At 47.4% G+C, this 27,972-nt stretch overlaps 1 protein-coding gene across 1 annotated transcript; it reads left to right on the top strand.

The window, feature by feature from the left end:
- Window positions 1-27,972, top strand: LOC121080434 (coiled-coil domain-containing protein 68-like). Its single transcript, XM_040578454.1, has 10 exons — window positions 1-215; window positions 790-919; window positions 15,181-15,324; window positions 15,897-16,022; window positions 16,308-16,436; window positions 17,484-17,566; window positions 18,142-18,226; window positions 19,034-19,117; window positions 19,407-19,483; window positions 19,935-27,972. The coding sequence occupies exons 1-10, from the start codon at window positions 1-3 to the stop codon at window positions 19,999-20,001; spliced, it is 1,140 nt and encodes a 379-aa protein (XP_040434388.1). The 3' UTR covers window positions 20,002-27,972.

Here is a 27,972-nt window from a genome sequence, read left to right as displayed (position 1 = left end):
ATGATGTTTCAGGAAGAGGAGGATGCATCACCCAACGGCGCTTTTGCCCCCCCTGATGTGACTTACGAGCTGTCACCACCCTCCGTTTTGGTCTTGCTCCACCCACAGCTCCGATTGGTGCAGCAGGACTCGCTGCCCCGCCCTCCTGGGGAGGCTCAGCCGCCTCTCTTCCGGGTTCGGCTCAGTTACAGCAGGCTTCTGAGGAGTAACTTCCGGTTTGTCCGCTGTCTTATCTAAAAGCTCCGGCACTGTTGAACACGCAGGGGCGGACACACCCTTCATAGGACGAGGATGCCCAACTCCGAAAAGTGTAGCCAAGAGAGAAGGCTTAGGTGAATCACCCTTCTGCTCTACCGGCTTTTCTACCACATCTCCCCCCAACGCTTCTATGGCTGCCGCCGCTACTTTTTTTTCCGCCTTCATAGTTTCCAGAGTGTTAATTACAGACCGCCACGTAGCTCCTAACGCTTTAGCTTCTTTTCTTTCTTTACCTCCCTCGATCGTAGTATCCCAGAGGCAATTTCCCACTGCTCTCCATTCCGCAATACTAAACAATAACGCGGGCTCGGGGATCTTATTCTTTTTTCGTGCCCAGTGAACTAAGGTCTCCACTTCTGTCTCTTTAACGCCCTCCCCTCTCCCAAGGAGGATGCCAGTTAACAGTTTAATTGCCGCGTCTAATTCCATCGCGGTCTTCTCAGAGCTCCCCCCTCTCACAGAAAGGATATCAACGGGGAAACCCCACCGCACTCGTTGCGGTCTTCCGTAGTGCCCCCCCACCCCTCACAGAGTGGAATTTAGCGTAGAGCCCTGCCGCGATTTACTCGACGCGGTCTTACCACCGGCGGGGGTGCGATCTGCAGCTCCACACCGAACCCTGGACTCCGCTTTTCGCCAGCAGCTGGGGGGATCCGTGGCGGTGGGTGGGCGGGCAGCGGGGGGAGCCGCGGGGCACGGCACGGCACGCTGGCGGGGCGCGGGGAACTGTGCTGGTGTAAGAAGCAATCTGGCTAGCGAAGTACAGTCACTGAGTGTCATGATTTCAGAGTCAAAACAAATAAGTCAACAAGTGTTTGACCGGTTCAGATTGTAATCCATATCGTGTAACAGTTTGTCGCAGCTGCATAAAACAAACAAAAAAAAAAATCAAAAGGTTTCCACACAGCGGCCGCTGAACCAGCAGGTAAAGCAGTAGTTTGCACCGGACATGCAACAGCAGAAGCAGCCTGCCACCCTCCCTCCAATATAGCGTCCCTTACAACCCCAGACCAACGACTTTGGGAAGCGGCAGGGTGGAGGATAACGCCTTCCTCGGTCAGGACTTGAACATCACGACCAGCAGTAGGCAAATGGCATTCGTTCAATTGCTGCTGCAAGCAGTTTAGAGTGCGGTCAGACGGTTTTGTTCGGGGACGGGGCATCGGGGCACCTGGGGTGGGCTCATTTTCTTTATCGGACTCTGCGCTCTCATTCAGAGGCGCACTCGGACCCGCTCTAGTACCCTCGTCCTCATCTAGCAGGGGGGGTGGCTCTCGGTAGCTGTCAGGGCGGCGCAGAGCACCCGTTGCAGTGGCACCCTCCGGAGACGGTGTCGGGTGTAAAAGCTCTGTCGCAGATTTTTTAATAGGCACAATTATGCTTTTTTGCAGATGGAGCGCCTTGACCAAATAATCAGGTAGACTCCAACGACTCAGTTTCCTGACCATAGGTCTGAAGCAGCCATAGCCGTCTTTTTCTCTGCAACCATTGATCGTAAATGGTTCATGACCTCCCGCCAGGTTGATCCCAAGTCCTCGGCCAACTTGCTGCCGCTAAGGGTCGCATCCCAAAGGGAATCCCCGACCTCTCGCCACTCAGTCACACTAAACAGCAATTGCGGGTCTTATAGGTGTCCTTTTCCTTCGCCCACCTACATAGCTCATGGAGCTTCTTTGTGCTCACGCTAGCCTCTCGCTTAGCAAGAATCTCAGGTAATAGCGTGAGTGCCGCCTCCCTTTCCATTATCGAGGGAAAAACAGTCTTACCGGTGCAGGTCCGTGCAGGAGCTCAATGCCGGATTCAGATGCCTTTACTCCTTACGGACGCCTTCCTGCTCGAACTCCTCTCTAGCGACTCCCAATTCACAATGCCCACTGTCGCAATGCAAAGGCAGACTTTTCCAGCTTTCCTGTCGTTCGGGTGCCAGTTTTTGGGAGAGGGGTCCGCCGGAGTCAAGAAATTACTCAATATGAGTTATGCATCTTGCTCATCGTTATTGGCTTCTAACACTTCTTATATAGCCTCAATACACAAGCATGTTCCCAAAGCAAACATATAATTGGTTATTAGCCCCTAAGCGCGCGCTGCTCTCACACCACTAATTATCATGATTAGAACAAGCATTCTATCCATGCAGCTATTTGCGTTATGTTTTAGCCTTGCGGTTTGCCACTCCCTTTACTCCCATTCCGCTCTCTATCTCCCTTGGCCTTGCACCTGTCTTCCCTAACAGCTGCAGCTTGTTAGAGCCATGGCCTGTGAGTACAACCAAGATACTTGGTCTCAGGATTCAAGAATAGATCAAGGCCATGTTCTTGTTAGCTTCAGCACAGCAACTTCAGCACAATTCTAATTCCAGGCCTGGATTGTGCAGACCCTCAGGGGTTCCGTGGCCACGCTTCTGCAGCCATTCTTCTACAGTATACAAACTACCGCTCCAAGACTAACATCCGTAATGGGGGTTAAATACCATAATTCCCAAAGTGTGGAGTACCTGTAACCCACAAGGAAGGCTAGTAAGGGTCCAAATCTGCGTCATGGTCATGTATTCACTGTGTTTCCAGTTCAGCAACACAATTGCTTGAAAATCAGTGAGAAAACATGATGGTTGACAGGATCAAGAAGTGCAACAGGGATTCAGGTAGAGCTGCTATGGCCCTGCTCCCAGGGAGATAACATGATGCGGGACAGTGCTGTGAGACAGCAGGTCACTGAGATAGCTCTGTAAAATGATGTTGATAACTTCTCCTTGCTGTCATGCGTTGCTCTGGGGTTGCGGTGATGACTTCATCTTTCCAAACCCACCACATCTCCCCTGCAGCATTCCTCCAGCCTTACACCTGCTGGCTGCCCCACTCGCTGAAGCACTCCTGGGCACGCTTTCCAAGCCACCTGACTAATGCCCAAATAAATGGGATTTTTCCTGTGCTGAGAGGCAGGGAAATGCCTCAAGGCTCAAGCTACAGAAAGAATTAGGTGTCTCATCTAAGTGCTGCTTGAAGAACCAAGTATAAGAGTGTATCCTCAACACTGCGGAAACTTTGAGTAAGCGCAGGCGTTTTTCCTGCTGGATCTCGAGGTCAATCATCAGCATTTGCTGCTGAGCACGTGGTGGCTGCTGCTGACCTGCTGGACCCCTCTGTCATTTTTCAGCTACGTTAGGACTTCAGGATTAGGCCCTGCCCTGTTTCTCTCACCCACAAGAGCTCCTTGGGTGTATCCACTGGGTGAGGGCCAGCTAGAAGCTCCTCCACAAAGATGGTGCCATTGACTCGGTGCGCCCATGCACGGGTAAATGATCCATTCTGCTTGAATGGGTGAGCAATGCACATCGCACCTCTCTGGGCAGCATCCCCTAAGCCTTGTGTTGCACTGGGGTCGAAGCTGTGTGTTGCAACTCGTTTCTTCCAGGATAACTCAGTGCACAAGGGTGGAGACTGCAGGCTCTTCCAGGCTGGGTCTGGTGCAGTGGTGGTCGCCCATCTCATCCTCTTCTGGGCTGAGCTTTCGCGCTGCAGGTGCAACACAGATTTTGGGGACCCAAGGCTGTGAAAAGGTCGATTCACATATTTCCTGCAGCTGATGATAACAGCATGCAATGCAGGACCTAGAAGATTGATACCTTTGGGTATCCCACCATGGTCACGAGGGGGAAAAGGTCTGGAGGAAGAGAAAACCGTAACTTTAAAACCCAGAATGGGAGAAGACAGCTTATTTGTTAGTAGGTAAGAGAATATCAATGAATCATTTATCATCCAGAGTGTTCACATAGGCAAGCAAGTGCGTGTCTTGGATCTTCTTCTTCAGCATCAGACCATGAAAATAGTTATTTTCTGAAAGCAGTCATGTCTGAAGATTAAAAAAAACCCCGAGTGTCTTTGTTCCTGCGCCACGGCAGCTCAGGGTGGAAACTGGTGATTCACAGTTTCCAGACCTTGCTTTCTGCATCACAAAGGGCAGAAAATCAGCACTAATGCTTTATAGGAGCCAGGGGTAAACATCACCATAATAATGGAATTTCTCAGTGTAAAGAGCCTAGCTTCCTAAGCAGAGACCCCTTTTGAGGGTGGTCTCTGCTCTAACCGGGATCAGTCAGTCCATAGGGTCTCCTCACCCAGCCTGGTGCTGGCCCGAGGAGCCCGGTAAGGGAAGGTCCTGCCGTGAATAATGTCAGTCATGTCCTAAACGTCACCTCCCGGCTAGAGGAGGGATAGAGACAATCCCAATAGGCAACTGGATAATTACATAGGACTACTTAGAAAGGCGAGTAAAGTTTGGCGGGATTATTTAGTACCAACAGAGCATATAAATCTTGCCAACAACCACCCCTAATTTTAATTACAGTGAAACAAGTTTTTTAGGGAGAGCGTTTTGTTAGAACAAATAATTTATTTGGGGGAAAAATAATGACAAGCACTTCGGTTCACAAGCTCTTCTGTACATATGAAATGGAAGAAACAAATGTCAAGCTTTAGTTTCTATTTAATTCAAATTAGTGGTTGGTTAGACCAGACACAATATTTATTTCAGTTTCAAATGACAAATACTGTGAGAGGACCTATTTAGTCAGGAGTAAGCAGGCATTTCCTAGTCTTGGTTAGATGCTTTTAAAATGTCTCTATAAACTGCAGGAAGAGTGAGGGCTTCATTTTCTTGCTAATGTTGTGTTTTCAGTCTAGGCAAGATAAGAAATACTCTTTATTCTTGCCCAAACTACTCATGCAACAAAACTCTTATCTTAAAAAGACATTGACAGGAACAGTTAACAGACTGTATAATTAAAGCAATAAATTAATTACCAGGCTTCCCTGGTGACTATTAAACACTTGAGGCAAAAGAGTTGTCTTTTGCTTCTTGTTGAAGGATTATTACTATTTAGTTTGAACATTAGCTTGAACAATCTAGGTTACTTTCTCTGGTGCCAATGCTCAGCCACAAAACCCATCATGTTTGCAGACCCGTGAAGGTCGCCCAGGCATATTTGCTAACACCCATGGGACTTGAGACTTGGGATGTCCTCTAACACATCCCTCCAGTTTTCGGGTGATTTTGGCAACTGCAACTGTTACCGAAATCTTGGAATGAAGAACTTATCTACACCAATGTGATGTAGATAAGCAGACACTTCTTTATTGACGGCCGGGTGTGTGAGTGAGTCCTCTCACAATCAACGCATACCAAGTTTCAGAATCAGACACCATATATAGAACTTATTCATACATATTCATTAAGTATTCATGCATAATCATTATATTTCCCAAAAATTATTAACATACTCTCCTCCCATATCCGATTCTGCGCAGTAAAGGTTAGAAAGGTCCAGTAATGGGTCTGGGGTACGATTTGGGTAGGTGGTATATGAGTCGGTGGTCGCGATCTCCCCCTGCCGGAATTACCTTTTACTAAAGTTCACGGTTTCTTGGCAGGTAACCACAAGCTGTTCCAGTCGACTCTCCCCAGTTCCCATTAATCCTATATTCTGACATTTCAATACACTTTCTAAATACAGAAGACTAGTCAAATACAAAGAAACCTTTCAAACCCTAAATTTATTACCTAAGTTTTAAACAATGATTCTAGCCCATTCTTCTGGCCTTAGTATAGGACTATACAAAGGATTTCATAGCAACATTTACTGTGCAGCTATAAGTTTCATTAAAATATTTCTTATCCCTATATTTCTATTAAAAATGATTTTATAAAATAAAATGAAGTCAATCAATCTAACTTATTAGCAAACCTGTAACACAACAAGTATCCTGAAGAGCCGGACGCAAGCATCGGCTGCAGAAGGGTTTTAACTGTAGGAAAATGCCTATGAGCTGGTGCCTGGGCTCGGCACAGGGAAAACGTCGCTGGTGAGAACCCACCCGTGTGGCACCCTGGGGCACCCAGGGCACTTGGCATCTCCTCTCCTGGGGTGAGTCATGGCAGGCAGCAGACGAATGACTCATGGGTTTTATTGAGCTGATGGGCTTGTCAGAGCCAAAGTGTAGCCTGCCATTCTTATCTACACACTCTAAATCTGTTTTAAAATACCTCCTTTCTGGGGTTATGTATGGCAAGTATTTTAAAAGCCATCAATAAAAGGCTGTTTAAGGATGGGGAGGTTTGCTTGCAGGAACTTGGGACCTCTGTTCCAATTTATAAACCTTCACTTTAAATCTTCCTTCATGTTTTCCATGGAAGCTGGCTTCAGTTCAGCTCTGTGGGGAGCAGAGGGTGCGATGTGCCAGGCACAGCAGCGGGCAGGGCCGGGCAGAGTGCATGGCAGAGGGCCACTGGCAAGAGCTGGCTGCGTGCTCCTGCCAGAAGAAACGTGAGTCAGGGCAAACTGGTTCCCAAAGAGGGATGTGTTGTGCCTTACCCATCAGCAACCTTCCCACAAAGGAAATCCCGAGGCAGACTGGAGGCGAGGAGCGACATCAGGCTGATTGAGACCTGAGAGGTTGCAGGTCTCTGCAGTCACACCCATGGAGGGGTCACCATGCAGAGGGGACAAAGTGAGGTAGCTGAATTACTGGTTGTATTTTCAGTACAGCCTCTTTCACAAACACATAGGAAGTTTCTTTCCGTTATATCCAACAGACTTTGGGTCAGACCCCCCCCGATTTGCAAATCAGCTTAAGGCTTTACTTGGCAAAACACGTACCTGAAGTTTTGAGAGAAAACCTACAGCAACGCATGAACTTTTCTGTTCTCTTTTTCACGAGTCTGTGGGTGTAACTGTGGGGTTACGTAGGTAAAAAATCAATATTTGAATAATAATGTGGGACGGCCGCCTAATTGAACAAGCTCTTGGAGCTGAAATGCGTGTGCTGAGCATGTCCCATAAAACCTTATGTGCTTTGCAGCAGCTAGAGCAAAACAGGATGCAGCAGCAAGGAGGAACGAAGGATGCCGGGCAAGACTGACTCACTAACCCAAATAACCAGGGTTCGTTAGCCTCTGCTGCCAGGGTGTTACACACGTTCAGTCCCCGAGCCCAAACCGAGCGGCAGCACTAATGTGAGAGGCTCAGCCTGTCCCACATGCCAGGGTGGGAATATTTGCTGAACCAAATATTGCCGTGCCAGAGTGAGGGGCTGGTGCAGAGGTTTCAGACAAGTCACACAGAGCCCGTTTTTGTGCGGTGGGTCTCGGCAGGGCAGCACTGCTGTGGCCCTATGCGGGCACCTGGGGGGGGCAGCTCATTCCCCCTCATTACAGGAGGCATCCCCACACTGCCCTGCATCAATGCCCCGCTCTCACAAAGCGCCACATCTTAAACCCTCAGAGATTTCCTGCAGCAAAACGTAGCAGAGTTTGTAAGTGATTCTATATGTGGCTTCAAAGATCTACCAAGCTGTATTTTGCCTCACTTTCCTTAAGCAATAAATGCAAATGAAATCACCACCCTGGATTCAGCCTTCCTGGGCTGCGGAGATCAGCTGAAGCCTGCTTAGAAGGTCATTAGTCCCAGACATGTGCTAAAGATTAACCATCAAGGGTGAGCCATTTCAGCTGGGCTGGTAACAAGAAAAGCCACCCCTCGGGCCTCCAGTTGTGAGATTTAAGAGCTTGCATTGCCTAGGGAGTAGTGGTTTAGGTGTCAATAGTAGCTTAGAGGGGGGAGGTAAGGTGGGGATTCTCTGGGTGGCTAGAAGCACTGTCTCTTTGCTTCCCCAAGAGCTGATCTTGGAGCCTGGCATGCCTTTGGGTGTTTGCCCTGCAGCCAGGGCTGGGAATGGGGCTGGCTTTGCCCTTGATCCTCTTTGCTTGTGTGAGGAGGAGAAAAAGGGGTGGTATGTTCCCCAGAAAAACAAAAAAACAGCAATTCCACCCCCCCCCACCCCCCCCATTTTTATTTTGTAAGCAAACCCTTGTACACTAGCAGGGGCCTGCTGTTGGGGTGCAGGGCTCCCACCAGGGAGCGTTGCTAGGGCATGGCTCAAAAATGGGCTTGGGGGGTGTGTGTGTGTGTGTGAGGGCTTGGCTGCCCTGGCCATGTGGGCACGTATGGGGGTATGTGTCTGTGTGCATACCAGGGCTTGACCTGGGCCAAAGCACCCTCCCATCCAAAGTGCTGCTGGAAACAAATATGAGTGCAACTTGCTGTATTACTAGGTGTTATGTGATAGGGAGGGAGGGGGATCTCAAGGGGCTGATCAGGATTTTCCTGTTTGTAAAGTAGTTTATTACACACTTTTATCTTCCCGTTTGTTCCCTGTTTTTATCTTCTCCCCCTTTAGCCCATTGCATTTATGACTTTCTCAGCTGTATTTTCATCCCTCCTTTTCTTTAAAGCCCTCTTCTTCAAACTGTTCCTCTTTCCTTGGAGGGAGCTGCTTCCCCCCCCAGTATCGGGATTTACATCTTCCCCACCTGCCTCACGCAGCTTTTCTCCTCCTCGTTAGCACTATGAGGTGACATTAATTATCCCAGCTGGAGGGGGCATCCTTAGGTGCTTCCTTTTTTTTCTCCCATCCATTTTTGCCCATGTAGAGATGGACTGTGGGGAGAGGGGGGACCCCGGGGCTGGAGGTGTGTAGGGGTGCCCCACTGGGGTCGGGGATGTGGGGGTGTCCCTCTAGGACTGGGGCACCCCGGGGCTGGGTGGCAGCCTGGAGCGTGGGTGTTCCCGCTGGGGTTGGGGGAGTGTCCCCGGGGCGGGTGTCCCGTCGGGCCGGGCGCGGGTGAGGGCGGAGGGGGGACGGGCGCAGAGCGGGGCTGCCCGGAGCGCGGCATGGCCGCTGCCGCCGGAGGTGAGTCTGCCCCGGCTGGGGGGCGCAGAGCCCCTTCTCATGTCCCCGACTCCGAGCCCCGGGGACACCCGGAGAGTCCCACCTTTCCCCTTGCCCCGGGGGTCCCCAAAGAGCCCCTTCCCCGCGCCTGCTGCATGGGGGCTGCCAGGGCCGAGCCCTACACCCAGCTCTGGGGAGGGGGTTGCCAGGGGGGGCTGCTGGGTCTCAGGGCTCCCCACGCCCACATATGCCACATTTCCCCTCACGTGCGCACCCCAAGACCCCAGACCCACACACACCCGGGTGACCCCGAGGTGCCACTCGCACCTGCCACCGTGTCCCTTCCATACAGTGTACCCCTGCGCCCCCCTTTCCCCTTGCCCATTGCCCCCTCTCCCTGTTTGTAAAGCCCAAAGGGCATGGCTCTTGGCCAGTGTGTGGCTAATGCTGCTTGGGCAAGTGAGCGGCTGGTGGCCGAAGGTCTGGGCATTGTTTGCAAAGTGTCCCCCCGGTTTTTGTGCCCAGCTGCATGCCCTGCTCCCCCCCCCCCGGTCACTGCTCGCCCCCACCACTTTTGTGTGGTGGGACAGTATAGAAAAGGGCCTTTTGAGGAGAGGCCATCGTGTTGACAGCTGCGTTCGTGTGTTGGTGAAAACTTTCTCAACACTTGTGAGCATGGCAGTGACAACCAGCCGCTTGGCTGCGATGTGCCCAGGCACGGGTACTCACAACTGAAGGAATATTGTATCGACGCTGCTCTGGAAGGAGCCCAGTATTCATTTACCTGACTGTTTCTGCAGTGTGCACAGGGGAAAAAAAAAACACAGCAACCTTGCATTTGACTTACAGAGCTCAGCTGGAGACTGACATGGCATTACTTTATCATCTGCCTCTTGCCAATAATTGCAATTAAATGGAGTCATTTCAATAGGAATGACTTGGGTGCAGCCCTGCCCTGGTTCCATAGCCAGTGCCCCTGCCCAGCCTGGGAAGAGTTTTATGGTAAATAAATACCCAGCTGGCGTGACTGCAGGTGAGCTTGGCCTTCTCAGGTGTCCCCACAGGTGCCAGCCTGGCTGTGACAAGCCTCGCTGTCCCCTGCCTCGCTGCTCAGCACCTGCAGCCCCTGTGCCCAGGGGACCTGTGTGCCCTGCGTCCCCTTTGCCCTGTCACTCTTTTGGGCCAGGGGAAAACCCAGCACTAAGGTGGCCGAGGAGCTGCACCGCTTTCTGGCTAAGAGTGTAATAATAGAAATATTGCTTTACGTTGAATGTTACTCAAAATAATGTGATTCTGAATAATCCGTGATGTTCCTTATATAAGCAAGGGTGGTGCTATTCTGCTTGGCATGTCCTGGATTCTCTCTTGGGTGAGCTTTGGAGCAAGCAACCCATCATGAGCCAAAGCACAGAGCAATGCATAAAAATCTATCTTGAATATATATGTGTAAAAATATGACGTGAATTTTACTGCATTTGTCACGCCCGTGTTGACAGTCTTGGGCCTAGCAAAGAAAATCGTGTGTGCTTGATAGGTCACTGAAAGGTGAGTGTTTATAAAGGGAGGCAGCGGGATTTTTCAGCAAATGCTAAGCTGCTTAAATTGTGCCTTCTAGCAAGGGAAGTCTGTGATTAATAAGATGAACTTGGCACTTCTTTTTCTACTTGCTTCTGAAGTGCAGAGAACATTTGGGTGCTGCAGGCAGTTGCTCCCTGGGGTGCTCCCCCCAGCGCTGCTCTTTCAGTCGGGGGTTCTGGGGGCACCCACTGAACATCCCCTTAGAGGGTCGCTGGGGGCGCTGAGCTCCGAGCTGGCGCTGGCAGCTTTGGTGTGATGCTCTGGCTGCCACCCCCCTGGCATGAGGACAGAGGTGTGTTGAGATCCAGCTGTGCATCCCTGTGGGCTGCTGCTCTGCTGCTAGTGGTTGCCCAGCTGGGCAAGGAGCACCCTCCCAGGGGCTTCTGCCTCCCAGCCCAGGGCTGTCAGGTCAAGTCAGAGCGCTGTGCCTCTTACCACTGCCTTCTCCTGGCTCAGCTGCTTCAGAGCTGAAACACATTTCCACTGCTGCCCTTATCCCTTGTTCAGGTTTCTGCCTGAATTACCCAGGCTGAAAGGAGAATTGATCCTGGGTTGCCTTTGTGTTGGGTAGCTGCTAGATTGCAGGCAGGAGGGAAAACAGCAGCCAGCAAGACAGAACAAACTTTATTTAACCCCTTGTAGCATCGGTGGGAACAATCTTCTGTTCCCACCTCTTCTGAGCCGCAGCTGTAGGCATTTGGGATTTCTGCTTTATCTTCCAGTCTGGATAAACGGTAGCACTGTGAAATCAGGGGATGACATTTGGAGTGGTGGTTTTGGTTTTGTTGTGGTGTTTGGTTTTTTTTTTTGCTTGAGGTCAAAGCCCTCGAGGGTTGTGTCTGGATATCCAGCTCCTCTTTGCTATTTGAGTAGAAGCCATGGTAGGAAAGGTAGTTTGCTCCTGTGTAACCTGCTTTTCTCTCTCTTTCCCATGCCCAGAACAGAGCAGCGCGATGATGGCTGGGGATATGGCATCTGCTGATGCTCCTCACTTTTAGAAGGATAGCAATAAGAGTTTCCATTTTATTGCTCTTTGAATTTGTAAATCACCAAAGAATTGGAGTTGTAAGTGGTAGCCCTGGGGCACTCAAAGCTCATGTGTTAAATTTCTTAAGCTTATTCGTAGTTAATTTCTAATTTAGCTTTCTGTTGTCTGCCTGGGACACAAGGTAATGGTACACAGAGATGTCTGGCATCAGCGAGCTGCTGTGGATCCACCTGGGCAGTTACACAAACCAGCTCTGTGCTACTCTCTGTGGGAAAGGCATTCCTCCTCCATCACAGCAATAAATATTTCAAGTTGTCTAATTATATTTTATTAGAAAATGTGCTAGTTAGTTAAGAAATGCGCTAGCCTGAATGATCTTCCTGGTAGTGCTGCAATACTTTGTGTGGGGATGACTTATTGAAGACAAGAGTTTGGCTTGCAGTATCAGTGCTGTGCAGGCAGGAGTTAAACCACAGGGGCTCCAAGACCTTGAACTTAGGTGTTTTAAAATAAATGCATTTGTAAATAAACTATCCTTGTAAATTATCTGTAAGCTTTGCAAAGTGCAACCACTTCTTTCCTACTAAAAACCCATCCACACCCTCTGCTCCCTAAGTGGCTTTATTATTCCTCTGTGCTAACCTTAATTAGCTCCAGGTGCTTCAAATGAGCTCGTTAAAAATCAGCTTGTCTGAGGTGTGCCTGGGAGCTTGCCTAGTACCTGGGATAGGGCTGGGAATGGATGTCTGGAGATCCAGGTGCTTGCTTCAGAGCAGTGCAGCTGACACTGGATGTCACCATTGTACAGCACAAACTCAACTGAGGGTGCTCAGGACTTTATTCTCCCTGTGTGATATGGGGGGGAAGCTTTATTTTCCCTGTCTGTTCCTGCTAGGTTGGTGGTTTGGGTTCCCCAACCCCCTGAGAGTTATGATACTATTCAAGCTTTGTGCTGCTTCTCAGATCTAAGCAGGACAGGCAATCCTGAACCTGATGAAACCCAGTTCAGCCCTGGGGTAGTTGTTGGGAATGCAGAATTCCCTGATGGCAGTGTGCAGGATCAGTTTATAAACTTCACAGATGGATGGTAAAAGTTTTGAGTTGCTCTTAGATAAACTGCATGCATGAGTTGTTTTCTGCCTGGGATTGCGGCCATGTGTTTTGTAAAATAATATAGGATTGGGGGGTAGGTTGCTAGTGAAAACTCATTGAAATTTTCAGTAAAAATAATGTGTGACTACATCTTTTTTTTCCCATCTATTAAAAAAAAAAAAAAGGAGAAAAAAAACCAGGTGTCTGCATTGGTTTTTAAGTGGTCCTTATTGTTTGGTGCTTTAAGCTTGTAATGCCTGCTTGGCTCCAGCTTGTCCCTAAAGCTGAAATGGAATTAAATGGGATGGAATAACGGAATTATTCTCCACCCTTGCGTAAAGAAACAAGCCCCTCTCTTCTCTCCCTTGTACAGGACAGCGAAATGCACGTATCGTGATGACTACCCTGCTACTCACTGAACAAGTAACGTGAGAGGACCATGGCTTGGGGGGAAACTATGTCCTCTACGGATCCTCTTGTGCCCAAATCACTGAGGAAGCCGAATACGTGAAAAAGGTATTTCTGAAGTTGTTGCTGTTGTGTTCCTCTCTTTGCTTCACCAGGAAACACGGTGAGCAAAACTCATAACCAGGGAAAGAGGAAAAACCTGACCTGCGTGGCAGCATGTGCTTGGAAATCCTCTTGGTTTACACGTGGAGTCTAGAAAGGCTATTTACTCTGCAATAGTGACTTAATTACAGCGTATGCTCTCTTAGGTTGGGTTAAACCACTTTCAAACTGGTGAGGTTTTTTCCACCCCTCATTAGGACTTTCGCAAGAGTTTTTTGTTGGGGTTGGGTGTCCCTACCCAATGGCTCCGCTTTTTGGTGGCAGAGCTGAGGCTGGCTGCTGGCAGGCGCCAGGAGGGAGATGCAGGGAGTACCAGGAGGGGGATGCAGGAGCCTGACCCTGGTCAGCAGCTCGGTGCTGGGGGACACCGGGGGGCTGTCGTGGACATAAGCGTGTCCCCAGCGAGAGGCCTCAGCTTGGCAGCTGAAGTGAAAGGGTGTCCAGTAGCATGATTGGGAGGGGGAGATGGAAAAGTGTTGGTTTGTGGTACCTGGAGGACCCGTGTCTTGGGAGGTGGGGGATGACCCGTGGGACAGGTAGATCCTGGAGGTGTTGGTCAGCAAAGCCGAGAGCATCTTGGAGAATGTGGTGTACAGTAGTTTTGAGGCCTGCAAAATAGTTTTGGGGTGTTCCTTTCCTGAATGCCAGAAGAACAGAGCTGAACAAGTACATTTAATGGACTCTGGTGTGTAGTAACAGATAGGAAGACCTCAGACTTTTAAGTTCAAAGAAATCAGATTTCTTCATTCCCTTTCCAATGAAATTTATGGAGTTGCAGAACTGTGACTTTAGAAATGTTGTGATGAATTCTTAAGCATCTTGTAATCCAAAATCATTCCTGCAAAGCAATTGCTGCAAAGAGATGTGTATTCTGTGGTGGTGACCCCAGATTGTGCAGGGCCTGGGAAGCAGCACCCTGCTTGATGCTGACACTCCCATGAATAGGTAGGACATGCCTTTTTTTTTTTTTTTTTTTTTTTTTTATAAGATATCTTGTGCGCAATGAGGCTCAGCCCAGTAGATCTGATATCTTATTTCTTTGCTCTGAGCAGTGGAGCATGGCAGTGATGATAGGCAAAGGCAGTTTTATTTCATCCCAGCTGAGCCCAGGAGGGCGCTGTGGAATGAGCGAGAAGAGGAATGAGAGAGGTGGGCTGAAACCCGACTAATTAAGAAATAATTGATCCCAAAAAGTTCTTTTTAAAAAAAATGCTTACTCCTTTCTCTGTGCTGTTGGGGGATGAAGTTGAAGAAAAGCCTCAGTAGTGAAAAGAGAATGACTTATGGCTGGAACCCTTTTAAAAAGTACAGGCTGCCCTTTGTAGAGGTTTATTTTGAACAAATGAACTTGGCATGAGGGAAGAAATGCCAGAACACACCGGCATTTATGTGGCCTAAATCTGGCGCTTGCAGGTCGTGTTCCTTGCACATACCAGCTCAGGAGGTGAGCAGTGAGCTTGGGAACACCTGTGGTGGTGGGGGAAATGGGGGTTGAGTTAAAACCACTTGAAACAAGGGGGTTTGAGCAAAGAGGCAGCCCCTAGGAAACAAAGAGATTTGGAGATGTTGTGTCCAGCCAGTTGAAATATGCTGGAGTAAGAAGCAGTTGTTTCAACAGGAAGTGCTGGGCAAATTACTGGTGTGCATTTGTGCAGCCTCACCTACAGTGCAACATGCGCTGTGATATTCCCAAAAGCTGATTAATCTTATACCTGCGAACAACACTGCAGAGAGTGGAAGGGAGCTATTTAACAGATTCGACATGCAAATGTTTTCAAATGTAAAGCCCTGGAGAGCTGAACAAGCAGAATGTTTTAATTTGGGTTAATTCGTGGAGGAGCTGTGCTGGAGCTGCCTGCCCCGCGGGAGCCTGAGAGGGGTGTTTATAAGAAGCTGGGTCTTTTAGAGTCGGAATGGTTGCTCAAGCTGTTTTTCTATTTTTAAAATAATTTCTGCATGCGTTTCCTTTAGGAGCTTCCTCAAGTCTCAGGCAATAAAGTGGAGTCAAAGAGCCGTGGCTGGAGCTGGAGCCACAGCCCCGTCGTGACAACGATGAAGGAAACAGAAGAGCAGCTGCTGCTGGTCAGCAGAGAAAACCAACTGCTGAAGATCAAGGTGTGTTCAGGGTGGTGTTTGGGTTCTTTTTGGGTTTTTTTTTGTTTGGTTTTTTTTTAAGGTTTCGGATGGATACACGTGCCTTGCAGCCCAGTTACAGTTGGGTCCCAGCTGCTGTAGCCCGGTGCCTGCTCAGCGATCCCCTTTCCTTTGGCAGGCTCTGCTTTGCTTTCCCGGCTGCTGCAAACTCTTGTGTTCCAGCAGGCAACAAAATTTGTGTCAAAATCTGCTTGTGGGGACACATCCCACTTGTGGCTAGTGAGACAGCACAGGTGGCTCCATTGGTAGCTGACAGCAGATGTATTTACAAGCAGTTTGGAAGTACCTCTCTCCTTTTAAGCCATCATCCTTTGTCAGGGGGGATGGCTCAGTACGGAACAAATCTGCCTTTATTTGGAAACGAAAATGCCTGTTGGATATTGCCCACAGGTGTTTAGGATTCCTTTCTTTTTGATTGATAAGGGTAAATACTGAAATTTGGTCTTGTACAGAGGGCTGCGTTTTTGGCGTGTGGTTATAACATTGTTTCTTTTAACATACTGTGCTTTATGTGGTACAATTACTCTTTCTAGCTGGAGGCCACGAGAGAAGCAGGTGTACAGGCTCTCAGTTCTGCCTCCCAGAAACTGTTTGAGAATTACCAGACTCGGTCAGAAGAACTTAAGAAAAGTCATGAGAATGAGAAGAACCAAATACAGGTACAAATCTCCCCCTGATGCTGGCATGGCCATCTTGTTCAGCATCCACATCTTTATACAGGCTCTGGCTCTGTGCTGCAAACTTCAATTTAAGAGCTACTCAGTACCTTCTGCTAAGTTAAATAGGAAAATTTAAAATTATTTGTGTTTTATTCCTGATTCTTGGAATTGGGTTGGTAGAGTTGGCTTAAAGTTCCTTCAGCTGCTGTGGCAGCCCTGTCTCTGTCCCTTGGCTGCGTTCACTCGCTCCTTGTGCTCCCGCATTCATGCCCTTCTTCATCCCAGGCTTACAACCTCCAACAAGAAGAAAAGCTCCAGCAAAGCTCAGAAACCACCAGCTGCCTTGCTGAAGGTGTCAAGGAAAAATGGACCCACATCGCAGAGCTGGAGAGGTGCGTGCAGAGGATGGAGGAGGTATGTCTGCCTGCTCTCATTTCCATCCCTCCTGGCACCGGGGGTCCTGCCCTGGCTGTGCTGGTGCTTGGGAAGAGCAGCTAATTGCTCTCAGGATTTGGGGCATGTTAGCTGTTGGAATTGGGATTGAAAAGGCTTCTGCCACGTTACCCCAAATTGAGACCCTTTAGCTGTAATTAGAAATAAAACATGCAATTTAAGCTCCCTCTTTCAGTTATGTCAGTGCTTGCTTAAAAACTGTCGAGCATCGTGGCGAAGTCTGAATTTGTAGCTCTGAATGATTGCTACTCCCGAGTAGTTGCTCTTTCACCTTCCCCCATGGGTGTACTTCTGGCATTTAAACTGAAATTGTAGCCATTGAACACTGAAGACCCACTCCTTTTAACCCTCAGACCCCATCCCTGTGAGCATCCAACAACCTAGGTGGGCTCTGATGGTGGTAGCAACCTGACAGCTGCTCACATGGAGACGTGCAGAAAATGTCTTCTCCTTTATTGCCGATGTTCTTGGGTGGTGTTAGTTGCGTTGGTGGAAGCGGTGGCACTGTGCATCATTCTGCACTCGATGGGCATTGCTCCTATAGAAGTGCCAGGCTGCTTTTCCTGTCCTGGGGTTACTGTAAACACAGGGTCAAGGGGTGTATTTCTGTCCCCGTGGCGTGCTGGTGATCTTCCTGATACTGAGAGTTTTGTTACCAGTTTTGTTCAGCTTTTTCCCAGTGTGAACAAGGCTTTGAGAGGTGGACAGAGCAGTAGCACAGTCTGCCCTGGCTGCTGAGCGTGGGCTCCAACCAGATCCAAGGATTTTGCTAATTAAGAAGTGCTATTTTAAAAGGGTTTGGACTTTTCTCATGGCAAATTGGCACAGGCAACCCTTCTGGCTTTGATTCAGAGAGGTCAAGACTGGTTTGTCTCTCTGTTATTGGTGAATTCTGCCTGTTCTCAGACACAGAGTGGAACCGTTGAACCTACAGCCAAACTGCTTTTGCTAATTGAATGGCAGGAAATGTGATCTGGTTTTTTTATATAATTTGAATTGTTTCCTTAGGAAAAGAAAACCCTGACAGAGAAGAAAATGTCATTTGAGAAGATGCTTCAACAGATGATGGCAAGGAACGAAGACAGCAAATGGTGATTATGTGCATGTGCTAAAGTGTTTTCCTGTCTTTCTGGGGGATGGTTTCATGTAGGGTACCAGCCACTCACTTGCTCTAGTTCCTTCTGGGAGCAAAATTATTCACGATGAAAGCAGTTAGTTCAAATATTGATTTACCATGATCACTTGAAGAAGCCAAGACAGATGTCCTACAGCTGAGCTGATTCTACTGGAATTCCTAGTCCTGCTCCTTGCACCTCGCATGCACAAATTGTTTCTTTCCTGATTCTCACGTCGAGTTGATGCTGCTTTGGTGATGTTGTGCATGTGGTAGGTAAGATAGTAGCCTTCATTATTTATGAATTTACTTATCAACAGCTAGTAAGGGTGGTCCCACCAGGCAAAATGTGTATCAAATTATGGTTTGACTTGTTTTGCTCAATAAAGCAGCTTTTATGTGTTTAGTTCCGTATGAATTACAGCTGTGCACCCTCAGAAACATCCTTGCTAGCATTAAGCTCATGAGTTGACCCCAAGGTGGGAAAGGGGCTGGGTGGTGGGTCATTGATCTCTGGGGATTGAAGCCGGGATGCTCTGCTCTTGCCTGCAGGTGCCTGGATCTCCAGAGGCACATCTCCACCCTGCAGCACCTGATCCAGGCACAGCACCACAGCCTGCGCAGAGTGATACAGGAGGTCAGGCTGGTGTGGGCTGTCCCATGGGGCAGGTGGGAAAAGAAACAGGAGATGGTGGGATGTGGGCTCTTGCCTTAAGTGTGTGCTGGGGATGAGCAGCTTGCTCGTCTTGCTGTGCCAGGTTCAGACATCTATATGCCTTTTAACATTAATATGGAAAAATCTAAAAAATGGGGTTAATGTGGTGGAGTCAGCAATTTTGGGCAGGCCCCTGGAGTTCTCCTAGTGTGTTCCTGGGGGGAATCTGGCTACCCCCTCCCTGCCATGCTCCCACCCAAACCAAGGATGCTCCGGGGGAGGCATCTGCCCTGCAGCTGGTTACACGTGAAGTCAGTGAGGCTGGTCCCATGAGCGAAGCCAACAGGCTGGCATCCTAGGAAGGCAAAGACATTCAAAACAATCAGTCTGCGTTCCAAAGTCACGATATATAGTGTGAGCTGTTTGACTGCTTTCATATGCATCAGCTCCCACCATACCCCCTTGCCTTGCAGAGCACATGCTTGCCTTTGCCCATCCAACTAAGGCGAGGCCCTGCATTAATTAGCTTTTGTAGTCACATTTCTGTGCAGGCAAGCAAGGGGTAGACTTGTTATCTAAAAGAAAATGTGACACCATGTGTTGAGAAATTTTCTAAATTGGTCAGTCAATTAGTTTGAGTTTTTCTATGGGAAAAGACCAGGGATTTGAACGGCCTGCAATTCCCATGGTATGCTGAGGCATTTAACTCTGTGGTTTTGTTCGATACAGAGGTGCTTTTGATGTATTAAGGCTTCAAATCTCTTACAAACTTTATTTCCTAATGCTCAGGCAGAGGAACTGAACACCACACTCAGAAGCCAAGATAAAAAAATAGAAAACCTGACAGAGAAGCTGACTGCACTGGAAGCACAGGTAAAACTGTAAAGTAAAAAATATTGATGGGAGAGAGCAAAAGGAACTCTCTGGAGTCTGGGGGCCCTGTACGCTGCTGGGCTTATGTCAGCACAATGTTGTCAGGGTGGCATTTCTTTGCACCACATCTTTTGCTTGGTTTAAAAAAGAACAAACCCCCAACTGACCAAAAAACCCAGGGCCCCCCAGGACCTTTCAGGAGGAGCGGCAGGTCCTAGCTGGCACCCAGGCTTGTCTCTTGTCTGCTGTGTTACACTGAGAGGGGTTTGTTTCCTTTCTTTCCTTGCAGAATAAAGAATTAAAAGACAGAGTGGCATTCTGGTGTGGCCAGCCCAAGGCTAATGTTTCAAAAGCTGCCTGGACAAAGTAAGTACTTGGAGAGGTACCGCAGGGCACAGAAACGGCTGAGCCACTGGCTCTTGCAGGCCACCTCTGGTGTCCCCGTGGGGCTCTGAGTGAGCAGAATCAGACCTTTCTGGGAGCGACCAAACTTCATCCTGCAGAGATCGTGAAGGAGAGGGAAAACACAAGCTGTGCTACACACTTAATAGCTGATGTGACAGCTGTGCCTAGGTCCTGACTCCCTTGCAGCCATCCAGTGCAGACAGGCAGTGCTCAGGGCATCAACCTTGGGCATCTGCAGAGGTCTGGGCTCAAGTTTCTGCTCTGTTAGCAGAACAGCCTTTTGAAGTCAGCTCCTCTGTAGCCAGGGCCATGGTTACAAACCTGGGACTGACTTCGTGTGTGCTTGGGGTGGGTTTAAGCCTGGCTTGGGGGTGTTTGAGTGACCTCTACCTTCCTGTGCTTCCTCCTGCAGCACCCCACGAGACTTTGGAGCATCCCCTTACCTGATGCTCACCAGGTTAAAGAAACAAGAGAGCTAAAGGAATGACTGGACACTTGTCTCCTACCTTCATCAGGACTTTTTCTGCATGTTGGAGCCTGCGATTGCTATGTCCTCTTTGTTACTGCAAAGCACCTTTGGCACCTGCTGCCTCTCTATGGAAGGTGATGCAGAAGTGGGGCTGCAGGTGAAAGAATAAACCTGGAAACAAGGCAAGAGAGGTGGTGAGCTCGTGGATGCCTGCACAGCCCAAAGGCAGCCCCAGCCATACCTGAGGGATGCCAGAGCAGCTCTGTGCCCACCCCGGTGCAGGCACCCACCTGCTTAATGCTGGGGTGAGGCAGGTTGGGTGGTGGCAGGTGCTGTGGGAGGGGGTAGTGCCATGTGCTGCCTGTGTGGTTACACTTTGTCACCATTTAAGAGAGTGAGCTTTATAAATTGTACCATTTCCCTGGCAAGCGTTTGGTCCTTTTCTGTCCCTCTCAGCAGAAACCTGAAGTCAGGGTGCCAATGCTGGGGTGCCATGGGGCAGGCTGGGTACTGGTGCACAGCAAAGTTTGCAAATGCACCCCAAGGAACCCTTGGCCAGCCTGAAAAGCCCTGCCTCTCCTTCCCTGGTCCTCCACTTGTTTTCCTAAGCTGACAGATTGCTAATGCTGTGGAACTAGGCTGTACCTCTGCTTCCTTCCTAAAACAGCAGAGACAGCAGATCTAAAAATGTACTTTTATTCTGAAAATAACAGTGCAGAAACTGAGTCACAGGATACAGCTGAGGAATGTATTACACAAACCCAGCCACCAGTGAATCAGTTGACAGTATGTTTTGAAGCCACAGATACTTTGGTACAACAGAGTGACATTAACATTGGTAAGCAAGCGCCACGGTCCAGTGAAGGGGTGTCTATAAGAAAAAAAATACTATTTGTGTTCAAGATAGTTTCAATCAATCACAGTCATAGCGCTAGGCATAGCACAGATCTGTTTAAGACAAACAGAAAACATACTTACAGTAGCATAACAGAAGGAAACACTTAAGCATCCTGTATCAATTACCGTGTAAGTGTTTATCTGGAAGGTGAAAGGTACATTAACAAAACCAAAGAACCACCATTTAACTTCCATAAGTAAGTTGAGTAAGATACAACAGGCTTCTAATATACAGTTTGTCCATTAAACCCTATTGCATGATGAGGATGGACAACTTTAGTGTCTGTTTTCTAAAGTTACATTTTGACTAGGTAACTGTATGGAACAAAAGCACATAGCAAAGAATCATTTCCTCTGTTGCCTTTAACTAGTTTAAAGAGAAATAATAATAAATTAGAAACAGATCTGCCCAGCATCAAAGAGAACTGTCCCAAGTCAACAGCATCCTCTGGAAAAAAAACCCCAACAAATCAAACCACAAAACTTATCCTATATAGGGGTGTGGGGTTTTTTTGGCAGGAGGGAATTGTGTTTAAAGTAGAACAATTATTAAGACAGGAAAGAAGCTGTGAAAATTTGGCTTTTGCTTTAAAGGTTCCTCAAGCCAGATCTCCTAGCAGTCAGGTAAAAAAACTTCATTTTTATAGCTTCACATCAGTTACAACACTTTTCTTTCTCCTTTTCTTTCTAAATAAGATCAGAGCATGGTCTGAAACTCTTACAGTGTTTGCACCTGTATAAAAATAGCAGTCACTTGAGGTTATTTTTACACTTGCTACTTTTCTTCAGTTATAGTGCCAAGAATACAAATTTTAAAAGAAAAAAATAATATCTGGAGCTGTTATTTTAAGTGTAGGCTGAAAACTTCAGTTAGTTATATCCACGGATGGAAATAGTTCTAGGAGATAAAAGCTCTTACCCTGAAACAGTCCCAAAGAGTCGCTACGGAGCAGATATCAAAATCACAACTTTCAATAAACTTTATATGATCCAATCTTCTAAAATGTAAACATATGTATGACAACCCTTTACACATTCAGAATATTAAATAAGATGTAGCCTTCAGAAAATAGTTAAGGCAATTGGCTTTTATAGAATGACCAAGACTACAAGGAAATGGCAGCTGCTCTTAAATGTCTTTTGCTACATCACCGCAAAGTCTCAGCTGTGCGAGCGGTCAGTAAATGGACTGTTCTTACCTTATGCCTCCTTTTTTTTTTTAAAAAAATGTTTCAGGCACCCAACCCCTTTTTTTTTTTTAATTATTTAAGAGAAGCAAATATGTTTTCCACTTGCAAATGTCTTTAAAAAGCCACAGAAGGCAAAGGCTATAGAAAAGACTAGTTACTCAAGCCTGTGCTACTGGTTTTAAGTGCCACTATTTCTCCTAAGGGCAGGTGGACGCCAGGCTTGGCTGGGGCGTCAAGCCGGCTCTGCCGTGGTGCCCTGGCTGGAATAGGAGATGGGGAGGTGGGGAAACTGCATCAGCCTGGGGCTGAGAAACAAAGATGTGCTGCTCTGCAAGGGCAGCCCCAGAGCTGCACTTCGGTACCTGCCAGGGTGGTGCAGTGAGTCACTCCCCAGCCAAATACTTTTTTTTGGAGATGAGTCATTAGAATAAGGAAAAAACCCACACATTACCAGCTAATCACTGATAAAAATATTTCATAAAATGAAAGCAGAAGCTTTCAAATGATTGTGAAACCTAAAATACAGGACATGCCATACGCTACCTCCTGGTGTCCAGCCGTTTCTAATCCTCTCACAGCTCTTAACGGGTGTTGCTGCATGCCAGCAACAGACCCTGGAAGGACTTTTGGAGAGCATCTACTTAAGTGTCTAAAAACTATGCAGTAAAGAATCATCATTAATACTTTCCTGGCCTTTTTCAGTTGATGGAATAATTTTCTTCATGGCCTGACAATATTTTAAATAAAAGGAAATAATAAAAATAAGCTCATTCATATCTGTATGTTCATGAAGTACTTCTGTGCATTTATTTTTTTTTTTTTCATTTCACACCATTTTAGCTGTAGTTGTTTTGCCCTGACAATAGCTCCTTACTTCACGGAGACGCTCCAGTTTAGCCAAGCACTTACACACAAGCTTAAGTAACTTCTCAAACTGGGCTCTCTGGTAAACACCGAAAACATTTAAGGACATTTCTCTTAGCTAAAGCAAGTTGCCTTTAGTACCACTTCTGCAATTCCCAGCCAGCCCTTGGTATTCCCCCCCCCCCCCCCCTTGCCTGTCTCCGCAGGTAACTTGTTTTATTCCTAAGGGTGCAAAGTAGCACAGGATCGTGCCTTGACATGGGCTCACATCTCCCCTTGCCAACTGGGTAGCAGGGCTGGCTGAGGCACCACAGTGGCATCACAGGAACACGGGCAGTGTAAATTCACTGCTGGAGTGATCTCTACAGCCAAAAAGGTACTTTCAATGTATGCACCAAAAAACCAAAACAAACCACAAACAAAACAACTATTTGACAACAGCACATTTCCACATTTCCCTTCTTTCCTTAAAAACGTCTTGGCACCACTACTCCAGGGCAATGGGCTGGGGAAGATGAGGGCAAGGTCAGCCAAGGATGCAGGAATGCCAGAGTAAGAGCAGCAACATCAGCTTAAAGACATTCCCTGCTGACTCTCTGCTTCTTCACTCCTCCAAGCATTACCCCCAAAGGTCTGAAGTCACTAAACACGGCAGTTCAAAATCAGAGCGGCAACACCAGACTTTGGCAATGCAAATGTTTAGCAGCAGGCAGGGGACACGTTTCTTCCACCGAGACAGACTGAGCGAAAGGCTGCAACGAGAGGAGCTGCAACCAGGGGCTCAGCGCAGTGCCTGCAGCCAGTGCTGCAGTGCTGCTCTAGCACAGTGCATTAACATTTTTTGATGCCACAGTTTTACATTCATGCTTAAAACCAAGAGGACAAAAATACCTGTAGATCAGAAAGAAGAATGGACTACCGTGAGCTCTAAGGATGAGACGCAAGGTGTAACGCCATTACGCTGTATACATGAGTTAACTGGGATACACCAAGAAGACGAAGGGAACAGATTCAACAAGAAGTTAGGTAACTTGAACTGTCTGGGTAAATATCGCTGCTGGAGACGAGGAAGGCGGAACTATGAAGAGAGAGAAAGGAAACCAAAATTATTCTCAGCATTAAGATCCCGCAAGTCGCACCTCTGACGGATGGGTATTACTATCACTGCACTGTTCAGCTCTGAAATTACCACACACACTGCACAATGAAGTCTGCAGCAAGAGCACTTTATTGGGGGGATGCTGGAAAACCAAAATAAGGTATTTCTAAAAGGACACAAAAAGAGACCTTGAGAAACCAGTGCCTGGACTGAAATTCAAGACAAAATCCCACAGGGTTAGAATACCTGTGCTGACATTTAATTTTCAGGATCACCCTGGATAAAGTATCACAGGACCTTTTCTTCCCCTCCAGCCCTGATGTGGGATATCTAGCAGGCTTGCAAACAAGCTGTATTCGTGCTCAAAAGGAAATGCTTCACTTCCAATTTGAATATATACAATCAAATTTTTCAACAGCAGAAGGTGGATTCAAGTTCTAGTGGGACGGGATGAGGCTATATCCTACCAGAGCCACTAAGCAAAAGCACATTCATTTCCCATGCTGGTGCTCTGGAAGAATTTATAGGGCTGAACATGTCAAATGTTTTGAGCAACAGGAGTGCGAAAAGGATGAAAACAGCAGGATATGTGGCTCCAGCAAGGGCTACATTCAGGAGCTTCCAGGGCAGTGAGAAGAGTTGGAACTAGTAAAGTGCTATGCCAAGATGCTGCGCCTTGCTGGCATCACAGCAGCCTGTATGTGGCACGGCACTACCCACCGTACAGATGACTCACTTGTGCCATTCCACCTCACCGGCTCTTTTCCAGCAGGTTGCAAGTGGTTAGTGGGGGCTCACTGTGCACCCAAGCTCACCGTGCTGCAGCTGGAAAACCTACCTAAGGGAAGCAACAGTAGAAGTAAAGGAAAGCCCTTCCATCAAAGTGGGTACTGGATAGAACTGGGAGAGGGTATTCCAGCACGTGGGATAGAGAAGTTTCTTTCCATACAGGCGTGGCTCTGTAAGACTGTGCTCAGCCCCCTTGCAGCGTTCTTTCTTCGTTGCTTTACCAGTATTTCCTGGATATTACATAGAGCTCGTGAACCTTAATGCTGCTATCGCTTTCAGTTCCTACCACAGCAGCAAGGAGTGGCCCCGAGTCATCTGTGCAGGGCTGCGGGGCTTCACAAGAGCCAAGACGCTGAAGGGAGACAGACGGATGGACACACAGGAACGTGAATCCCCTGGTGGACATGTCAAGTCTAGAAGTAATAGCTATGAAGAGAAAAACAAAGCAAGAGGCAAACGATGACAGAAAGGGGACAGAAGGCAATTTTTAGGAAGAGTTCACGATCTAGTTTTTTTGCAGAGAGTTGACCTGATAAACAACAAAGCTGTTAGTAGCTGTTTAGAATCACTTATTATGTTCCTCTTTTCCTAATTTAATAACTAAGAGCTACTAGAGCGCCTATCAGGAAAGGAAACACACATGAACTTCTCTTCCTTTCCTCCAAACAAAGTTTTGGTGGCAAAACCCTTTTGGGATAATAGTTTCATATGCATTCACAGATTGCCTTTTTAAAAAACAAAAACAACCAGAGAGAATAATAATCAGTTTCTTGTATTAGCAAGTATATAAATACATACCAAGCAATGGAAGTTTCACTACAGTCATTTCCCTTTCGTTGCTCAACAGGCCACTCAAGCAACACTGGGCTGCAAGGGCTGGCCACGTGCTCGCTCCATCCGCACTGGAGAGTTTCAGAGCCTGTATCCTTACGGAAAACAGCTCCATGGCTACCGACCGCCAGCTCTGACAACTCACAGTCACTGAAGCTCAGGGACAAGGTTAGGAGATACCCAGAACAGTGAGGTCTAGAGCAAGGTATCACTGCAGTGATTTTTTTTTCCTTCTTTTTTTAATTATTATTATTCTAAGAGTGCTAGCTTCAGCAGGTGGAGAGATAAATAGAAGCAACTGAGCTTCATCAAGGTGCTTTGAAACTGTGCCAGGTTTGGGATTTTACACACCTTGTATGAATCATCTGTCTGCTCCTGACGACACTTGTGGCTTTGTAACAGCTTTTAGACAAGCTATACTTCAGCTGCTCTGGGAAACATGCTTCGGTTGACTGTCGGTAATTTACCATTCTTAGCAACTTACCCTACTTCCGTTCAATGGACAAAAACCTGATGCCACAGAATGAGAGATTTATTTGAAAGTGAGCCAGGGATCTCCTCAGATCATTGTTTTCAGGAATTCAAGACTTATTACTCTCCCCCCCCCCCCCCCCCCCCCCCCCCCCCCCATTATGTTTATGTTTTATGCTACATATTAAAAAGCAATACAACTTCAAAGAAAACCCTGAACTTCATCAGATACATCTACGTGTATCAGATACTAAGGAACCTGTCTGAGGATCAACCTGCTTACTAGCAGTCTACTTATATTTTCTGCCTGGGAATCACCTGTTGACTACCACAACAGCTTTGCGACTTCCTGAGGTGTTAGGGCTGTTTATAGCCTAGAAAAGAACCTGTACCATACCTGGTTGTATAGTACATACTATATACTATATCTATCTATCTATATATATGTAGCCTTTAGGTATAGTCTATCATTCATAATCCTTGCAGCCTGCAAGTTAGATTTCTGGCATGGTAATCACAGCTATTTGGTTACTCAACCAGTGGGTCTGCTGCTATGGATGGACCATCTGCCCTGTTAACATGCCAAATCATCCCGTAAACATCATTTTAGGAGCTGGGCAGAAAATCTGTTACTTTTTCAGCAGTGAATATGGTAAATTCTCCATTTCTGGGAAGCGCTGAAACATTTTATGAGCTTGCTATTCACAAAGTTTGCAATTTTGAATCAAAGCTGAAAACATTTAAATACGTGAAAGTCTGCAATCCTGCCAACCCAACCAATTAAGCTTGACTTGTAAAGAGAACTGCTCTCCCCCACCCCAATCTGCACCCTTCCAAGTGATTTTAAAGCAGCTTCAAGCACAATAAACACAAAGAGACCCTTAACGACCACCTGTATAAAAACAGAACAGTAATTCTACAAAAAAGGACAGGGTAGACTAATAAGTATGCTGTCACTCGGTTTAGAAAATGATCTATGCTTATAAATATAGTATTTATTTTTGCCTGGATTTACATTTGCTTGTGATAAGCAACTCACTATTTCGCTAGAACTCACTTTCACCCATAGAAGAAGCCTTTTGCATCGCACCATCCTGCTGCAGCACACCACCAGAGCAACTTCTACCCTCTGTGCCAAGAACAGACTTCTGCCACACACTTTACCTAGCCAGTCACATATTCTGGACTGCCATCGTTCCCAAAGTCCCCACATCACCTTTTTTCCACCTTGCCCTCTCTTCTGGAGAATTTAAGAGTATGAGAAAGCTGTCCTCTGCTGAAAACCTAAGCATACAGAGGACCCGATAAAAGCACAGCGATAACTGAGGAGGTTCTCTCAGCACAGCAGGGTTTACAGTTCCCTTCTAGGCAGCGCAGTCAGCCTCCGGCTCTTTCCTACACCCTACCTGCAATATGCAGTTACCCAGAGAAAAAGAAGAAAAAAAGGATAGTTTCCTTCAGTTGAGGAAGGGGAGAATTTTTTGCTAACGGTAAGAAGTTGTTTCATAAAACACAGTTTATCTGTTCACAGACATTATACTCTCTTCTTTATAAACTGTCCCTGCAGCATCAGAATCCCACTCTATACTTTTTTCCACAACGCTCCAATCCCTGCTTGGATTACTGGCAACACAAGCAATGCTGCACAATTCCCCGATTTCTTTTTTTCAAATTAAATACCCTACTTCCTCCCCCCCAAACCCAAGTCACACACACGCACACCCCACCCCACCAACCACCATCTCAGTGACTCAGTCAGGACGGATTTCACAGCATTGCTTACTCTGTACAAGTGATAGTTTTTCTCAATAGGTCACACAATCTTTTATATCTCTGCCTT

This window comes from Falco naumanni, chromosome W, assembly GCF_017639655.2.
Source record: "Falco naumanni isolate bFalNau1 chromosome W, bFalNau1.pat, whole genome shotgun sequence".
In the NCBI taxonomy this organism is placed as follows: Eukaryota; Metazoa; Chordata; class Aves; order Falconiformes; family Falconidae; genus Falco; species Falco naumanni.
Note: the sequence above shows the minus strand (reverse complement) of the source record. Positions and strands in the feature narration are given on the sequence as shown.

Excerpts from the sequence above, each read along its gene's own strand:
- LOC121080434 (XM_040578454.1), top strand. The coding sequence starts at position 1 with ATGATGTTTCAGGAAGAGGAGGATGCATCACCCAACGGCGCTTTTGCC. Across the intron at positions 16,437-17,483 it reads GCGTGCAGAGGATGGAGGAG|GAAAAGAAAACCCTGACAGA; the intron begins GTATGTCTGCCT and ends TTGTTTCCTTAG. Across the intron at positions 17,567-18,141 it reads AGGAACGAAGACAGCAAATG|GTGCCTGGATCTCCAGAGGC; the intron begins GTGATTATGTGC and ends TCTTGCCTGCAG.